The 7,516-nt window shown below is 45.4% G+C and overlaps 1 protein-coding gene across 2 annotated transcripts in view; it reads right to left on the bottom strand.

The window, feature by feature from the left end:
- The window catches only part of SVOPL (SVOP like), a 62,663-nt gene that overhangs the window by 37,457 nt on the left and 17,690 nt on the right, over positions 1-7,516 (bottom strand). For both annotated transcript variants that reach the window (XM_006910486.3, XM_025045967.1), the window contains exons 6-9: positions 6,326-6,450; positions 3,575-3,638; positions 1,149-1,274; positions 1-81 (exon numbers count right to left, since the gene is read on the bottom strand). The exon at positions 1-81 is cut by the window's left edge and continues 36 nt beyond it. In XM_006910486.3, the coding sequence (XP_006910548.1) occupies positions 1-81; positions 1,149-1,274; positions 3,575-3,638; positions 6,326-6,450 (396 nt within the window). The remainder of the gene's footprint in view (positions 82-1,148; positions 1,275-3,574; positions 3,639-6,325; positions 6,451-7,516) is intronic.

The following is a 7,516-nucleotide window of genomic DNA, read 5'->3' as shown; positions in this document are numbered from 1 at the left end:
CCTGGCGATGTGCTCCAGCGTGGCCAGCGCGGCCTGCGTGTTGCCGGTGGAGACATTGAAACGAGCTGATTCAGGGATAAACTGGGCACAGACGACAGAGAACATCGGAATCGCAACTGACGTGAACTTCAGGGGTACAGCTGTAATTGTGCCACACGTGACACCGTCCCAGCTTCCAGAGATGGGGAAGGATGTGGCGAGTGTAGAGGCTCAGTGTTCTCTTGCATTCCAAGATGATTTGGAACAAAAAAGGCCTCACTGTCCTTATCACAGTCCCAGCCTGGATGACGGTGGGCTGACATTGAACTTCACACCAGTTTGGCTCAAGCTACTTGTTAATACAGTGAAGTTCTTATATCCCATTAGTAAATGTCCACTGCCCCAGGCCCCTGGTGCCTCTCCACTGCCCAGTCACCCTGATCCTTCACAGGAACCTCAGGATCTCGCCACAGTGCAACAGTCTAAAGGGTGAGCACGCAGGGGCCTCCAGCACCCGAGAGGTGGCGGATCAGGGCTGATGGTCAAGGCTGTCAACCCACTGACACTGACTATTCTGACCAACACACTCTGCAAACAGCACAGGCCTCCACCGAAGCTGAGACCCTGAGAACCAGCGTGGCCGCCTCCTGGCCCTCATGCCTCACACCCACCCAAGGCCAGTCGGTGCTTCCCCAGAAGAGGTTGTCCCCCGCAGCATCCAGCTCCCCATTCCCAAGGCCGGTGGGCAGTTCTGGCCCTCCTCATCTCCTGCTGGGCTGTTCTGACACTTTGTAAATTGCTTTTCTGCCCTGTTCCATCTTCCTTCCTGCCCGGTCCCCACACAGCCCCGTGCCAGCTTCCCACGCATCACCCCTTCCAAACGTCCAGCGCCCCTGGACTTTGAGGCCCTTCGTAATCTAGACACAGGCCTGTCCCCACCATCCCACAGCCTCCCACTAGCGCCCCTCACTCCAGCCAATCCAGCCTACCTGTTCACCCCCAAAAGAATTCTGCACATCACACCTTTAGGACAGACCTCCCACGTTAACCTTGCCCAAATGCCCCTTCCACACAAGCTGATTAAGGCAGATACTTAAAGGAAAGAGGTGGACATGAGAAAGATGGCTACAGGATGGGAGGACAGGAGGGAGGCCCATGAGCATCCTCACCTTGAAGGCCAAGATGAGGATGATGCCAGGAATGGAGGCAATGCGGATGAGCCAGCGCCACCCGATGGTGGGGATGACCACAGAGGCCAGGCCGATGATGAGCATGGAGCCAACCAGCCAGAAGACCTGTGGGGAGAACAGAAGATGAAATCCCCCCTCACCTGTGCTCACATTTCCTCTCTCAGGAGCCACCCGTCCAGCATTTTACCACAGAACGAGGGGGAGATGGAACAGGGTCTTTGCCTGAGGGGCCGGGCTCCGAGTTCTACTCCCAACACGACCTCCAGGGCCTGATGAAATGGTAAAGTCACTTCCCGTTCCCACGCCTCCACCTGCTTGTCTGTAAGTGAGAGACCCCCTCTACAGGGGTAATAATGTCCCCAAAGTCTTTAAAAGCTGGGGTCCAAGACACTGACTTTTTTTTTTTCTCTCGAATAAGTAATTCACTGGTTCATAACTCAAGGTACAAAGGAGAACAGTGTAAAAAGATTCTCTTCTCCTGGTTCCCTGCCATCCAGTCTCTTCGCAGCCAGTATCACTTAGATCCTTCTGAAGCTGTTCTAAATATACACAAGCTAATAAGGATATAGAATTGTGTTCTTCTTTCTCACAAATGGTAACATAGTATAAATAATGCTTTCTACTTTGCTTTTCATACTGAAAAAATAGATCTTGGAGATCATTTTATATCAACAAACAACGTGGCAGCCAACGATGCCCAGGCCCCATTGGTCGGGAACTAGAACAATTCTGAGTATTTACCCCGAGCACTGTTCCCCCTCCGGAAGATGGAGAATTAGCGATAACTCCGTTCCACCTCACGGAGATGGAGAGAAGATAATAAGTGATCCTTTGGGGGACTACTTCGGGGTGACTATTTCATCACCAAGAAAATCTATTATATATAAAAAAAAAACGATTTCAGAAAATGATAGGGGCTACAAAAAAAAAAAGAAAAAGAAAACTGTGATGGAAACTTGAGTGATCAGGGATGACCTTTCTGAAGAGGCAACAAAAAAGGTCAGTAATCAGCCATTGCAGTGGACCAGGTAACAGGTGATGTAGCATTGAAAGGATTTTAGTAGTGAAACGGCAAAAAAAAAAATGTTTTTGACTGATAGATTTGGGACAAGTTTTGGAGGTAAAAGTGACAGGGTCTGCTGATGGACATGCAGTTGAGGGTCCATTAATAGGGATGAATCAGTAGGGCTTGGTAATTGATTGAATAGGGATGAGGGAGGGGCCCAAGATGGCTCTTAAATTTGTGGCTTAGATGACTGACGGGATAGTGTTTGCTATTAACTGATAGTGGAAACATCTGAATAAGAGTCTTCAAAGGAAGATGAAGAAATTTGTTCTATGAATGTTGTATTTGAGCCTGCAGGATATTCAAGTAGCTACCAGGTAGTCGGCTACCTGGGTCTGAAGTTCCAGGAGGTGCTCTCGGTTGTAGATGAAGATTTTGAGGGCCACAGGCACATAGATAGCTAAAACCATTGGGGTAAATTAGATAACCCAAGGAGACATGGAAAGGAAGACCAGCAAGGAGACATAAGCAGGGAGCAGGCCAAGGAACAAGTGGCAGATAGGAGAGGAAACGTCCACAGATGAGCTCGAGCAAGACCATGCCAATTAAATAACGCTAAATGTGAAATCTGACCCCTGAGCATTAAAAGTGTGTGCACCTGTCCAGCAAAGATCAGGAGAAGAAATCTGGGAGGAACGTAAAGAGTTATTCATTGTTTGTTAGAGTCTAAGTTTTTGTTGTTGTTGCTGCTTAAATTTCAGAAAAATTCAAAATAAATTTTAAAATATTCTCCTATTGCTTTATTGCCAAATATATAATGGTTCAGTGGGAAGGGTTGTCTTTTTTTCTGGGCTCTCTGAAAGTCAGGGTTTTTGGATAATAATGGCACCAAAGATGGTAGCACAAAGGCACCCAGATTGACATAGCTTCTGGATGCAAAACCTCTAGTCATTGGCCAGCAAGGTCTGAGGAAGGCGTGGGGCCATTCCAGCCTTCTCTGCTGGATGAATGGCTCATCTGGGAGGAGGCAATATGGCGTGTTCCCACAGGCGCGGGCCAATTATGGACTTGCAGACACCGATATTCTTGGAAGGGAGGTGGGACACCCTACAAGGGGCGGTGGGTGTCCTTCCAGAGAGAAAGCTCATCCCACACGCATTCCTGGGCTTCTGCCTTTCCAGTGAAACCAGCCATTGCGATGCTTCCTGGGTACTGAGAAGGGGGTCACTGTGTTCTAACTGCTCAGAAAACCTTAGGACCGGATCTGGTGTCAAGCTCTTTGGTTGGTACCAAGCGACAGGCAGTGTGCTAATCCAAGAACAGTCAGCCAGCAGCACGAAAACCATGCACATCATATGCTACGGGATCAAAAGACTGGATAGATGCGTATTTGCCTTACCTGAGACAGGGGGAGCATATAGCCTCGATATTTTGTAGGCAAAAATTCAGTCTTTATGATTAGCCTAAACGAGAAGTGGGGAGGTGGGGGGACACAATAATGTTTTTTTATAAAATTAAATGACTTTTTTTTTTAACAATCAAATTTTTCTTGTCACAGAGATAAAGAATTTAAAATCACAGACATTCTTCACTGTGAAATGGTAAGGAGCAAAGATGTTGTTCCGAGCCCCGGTTCCTGCTAATATTTGGTCTTGGACCCTGGTCTCCTTACACAGAGCACTTAAAATTTCCTGGGTGACAGGACCATCTTTTGTTCTAATCAGATGCCCTTCGGAGTGATTCAGGATGGGGGATGGTCACTAGAAAGACCAAGCTATGATTAGAAACTTAAAACATCTGGTCCTACCCCATCCTCCAGAGAGAGGAGAGGGACTGGAAAGTGAGTTAATATCCATCATGCCTATGTGATGAAGCCTCCACAGAACGTCTCTGAAGTATGGCAAAGAGCCTGCAGGCCGGTGAATAACACACAATGTGCCCGGAGGTGGTGCATCCCAGCTCTGCAGGGCTAGATGCTCCTGTGCTCAGGACACCTCTGGACCTTGCTCTACATTCTCCCTTCATTTGGCTGTTCATTTATATCCTTTCAAATATCCTTTATAATAAATAACCCTTTTTGCAGTTGTAAGTAAATTGTTTTCCTGTGTTCTGCCAGCCACTCTAGCAAATTCTTGAACCCAAGGAGGGGTTTTGTGGGAACTTCTGATTTGCAGTCGAGTTGGACAGAAATTGTGGGGTACTATTTGCAAGTGGTGGGGTGGGGCGGGCAGTCCCGTGGAACTGGACCTTTAACCTGTGAAATCTGCACTAACTCTGGTCAAGGTCAGAATGGAACTGTAGGACATGCAGCTGGTGTCAGGGAATTGGTTGGTGTGGGGGAAAAAAATTCCACACCGCTGGTGTCAGAAGTGAAGTATGGTCAGAAGCAGTGACTGTGAGCACTAGAGGAAAACAAAAGAGTTTTTCCTAGATGATCATACAGCAAAATGTAATTGTTACAGCTGTAAAAATTAATATAAAGGGAGCCACTTAAAAATGGAATTGGAGCTGCCATCCCAGAGGAACCGCCTTGCCTGTCCTATTCCTCAAACCTTGGAATATCAAAATTGTGCAAAATGACGTTTGGGCTGTGCCTGAAGCAGCACCATATTCCAAACAACTGTTTGCAAAGATAACAGGGAAGTAGATGTTATGCCTGAGAATTAAAGTCATTCTTTAGAATGTCACTGTGTTAGCTTACCTGCTCCCACAGGAATTCCTTCCTCCTATTTATGTCATTATTCCCCTTCCCTTTCTCATAAAGACCTGTTGCTTCCACCTCCTAATTGGAATACTGTTTGGATTTCTGCCTGAATCAGTGCTTCCCAAATAACCAGCGTTTGGCTAAAATAAACGTTTGCGGTCTCTCACTGCGGCTATTTTTAGGTTAACATCCACATCTAAGAGAACAAAAAGTAAACTTACAACTGCTCTTCTGTTTACATTTTTATTCCCAATGTTATTGGAACATTTTCTTTCCCAACATTATTGGAAGTCAAAGTTATTTAGTCCCAAAGTTATCTCCTACTATTTAAGAGACATTAGTCTTATCTCTTTTGCCAAGACAAATGTTGGCAAAGTGTTTTCCCAAGCCTGATTCTCTTTTCTAAAACATACTTGGGAAATTAAAATACAACCAACAGAAGGTGGTTCTCCCAACTAATGATGACCAAAACACAGATTTCTAGTTAAGAAAATATTAATTTTGTGACCAGAAGAATAAATGGACTCGTATTCCATCAGTTTTCTAATGGCTCTTCTCTCTTGTAGTTATGAGCAAGGGTTTGGGGTTTTTAACATATTTATTGGGCTGCCCCCCTGAGGGGGGTTTTAAAATCATACCTAAACTTCTACTCCTTCAGGGCTCTGAAGCTCAGAGTGATGCTTGGTTTATGCTCCAGGGAAGAACAATTTTCCCCTAACGCATTAAAGTAACAATTAGGTGCTTGTCATCTCCTAATGTTTTCTAAGGGACCTTGTTCCAAGGCACCCAGGAGAGAACAGCCTGAGGAGCCCTGCAAATTGAAGGGAGGCTTCCAAGTTGCTGAAAATTTAGCAACACACCTTTCACACCCACACACACCAGCCCACGTGCAATAAGATATTGCACGCTTATCCAAGGGCAGAAGAAAGACACGTAGCAGTACGTCTCTTTCAATACATCTCACCCTGCTTTGCAAATTTACTTTGACACAGCCTTAAGCTAGAGGACGAGGGCACTTTAAAATGGTTATTCCTGAATGTTAGAGGTGCTTATGGTCAGACTCAACTCTTCCAACAGATTCCTAAGAAATGAACAGACTGTGTTTGGATTGACATTTTTGTTATAGACCACACAGGGTACTTTTTGTTAGCATTTAGTCTGACAAAATGGTATCCATCTTAAAAATAATGGTTAGCCTTAGGAACAAAAACGCTCAATCCAGCAGTCTGCTAGCCTCACCGTCAAACACCGTTTCGGTGAGCAAATAGCTCCTAGCGGAATAGGCAGCCATCACTTTAAGAAAAGCTCAAAAATAATTAGCATGAGGGAAGTTTATAAATGTGCAACTTATTGATGCTATTAATCCATTAACCAGTGTGTGTGTGTGGGGGGGAGGTGTACATATATCTCCCTCGGGGGTCCCCTCCCCACCAATGAAGTCTTTACCCTTGTGCATGGCCAGACACGCCGCAGCCAACCATCGTCCGCAGGAAGACAAACCAGATGTACGAGGGAGAGAAAGAGGTCAGCAAGGAGAAGTAGGCTCCCCACAGGAACGAGATGAGCAAAATCTGAAGCAACGAAAGGAGACTTATTAATGGGACCTGCCTCCGTGGAAGGTAGGGGAGAAAATCTAACTTCTGAAGGTGATTTCTCATTTCCATCCAGATAATTTGCTCCTCTGAAGAGCTAACTAACCTACAGTAAGCTCACCGGTCTCTCACAGTCCTCAGACAATACAATCCACGACATTCTGGAGTCTGAAAGCCTGGCATTCTGTGGACGTTAAGAAACGTCTAAACCTGTAGAGAATTTGCTTGAGAGTTTATCTGAGCCAAACTGATGACATGCGGGGAGCAAGATCTAAAATGCTCAGGAGAATGACAGTTTTGCAGTTCTTTTACGCTTTGGGGGTCAAGGAGGGAATGTGAGATGACAAGAAGGTGGGAGAGAGCAAGGCGGGGAAATCGCTATGATTGGATGAAAAGTAAAATGGAGAGAGACATACTTCCTTCACATTAGTGGGCACAGGGCAGTTAATGTTTAACATTTACAGTAAAAGGGGTGGTATATAAGCAACAAGATCACGTGCCCCTCGAGGGTGGTTCCTTTGAGGGGTCCGGAAAAGAGAATCCCTCGGGCATTTCAAAAGTATGTTAACCTAGATGCCAGAGAACACATAGGGCTTAAGGAGAACATAAACCTTTTATTGAAAAAGTTCTAGGCCTGGGGCTGACTACCCATCATGACCTGCCCAGTTAGGAATTTTGGACCAGGTCACCCTGTGAGGTTACCTTCGGTCACTGGGTTTGTCAGATTTATTACACAGCCACTTTTTCATTCACAATTCTGCGTTTAGGACATTCTTCAAAATTCTCCAACTGCATTGAGAATGCAAATCCTTGCCCTCCCTGCCCCTCGGAAGCACTGTGTCGGAATGGATATAAGGAGAAAATTTAAGGTATTTGCTTTTTTCTCTAATTGTAAGAATAATTCCAGTTCGTAGGAGAAAATGTGGAAGAAAAAAGAAAAAGAAATTAAAATATTTAAATCACCCCTGATTCTCTAACCCAGAGAAAATACTGTTAACATGATTTTATCCTATTTTGCCTGTTTGAAAGAGAAAACATATTTTTA

This window comes from Pteropus alecto, unplaced genomic scaffold (genome assembly GCF_000325575.1).
Source record: "Pteropus alecto unplaced genomic scaffold, ASM32557v1 scaffold22, whole genome shotgun sequence".
Lineage (NCBI taxonomy): Eukaryota > Metazoa > Chordata > Mammalia > Chiroptera > Pteropodidae > Pteropus > Pteropus alecto.
The sequence above is the reverse complement of the archived record's forward strand: the minus strand, read 5'-3'. Positions and strand labels throughout refer to the sequence as shown.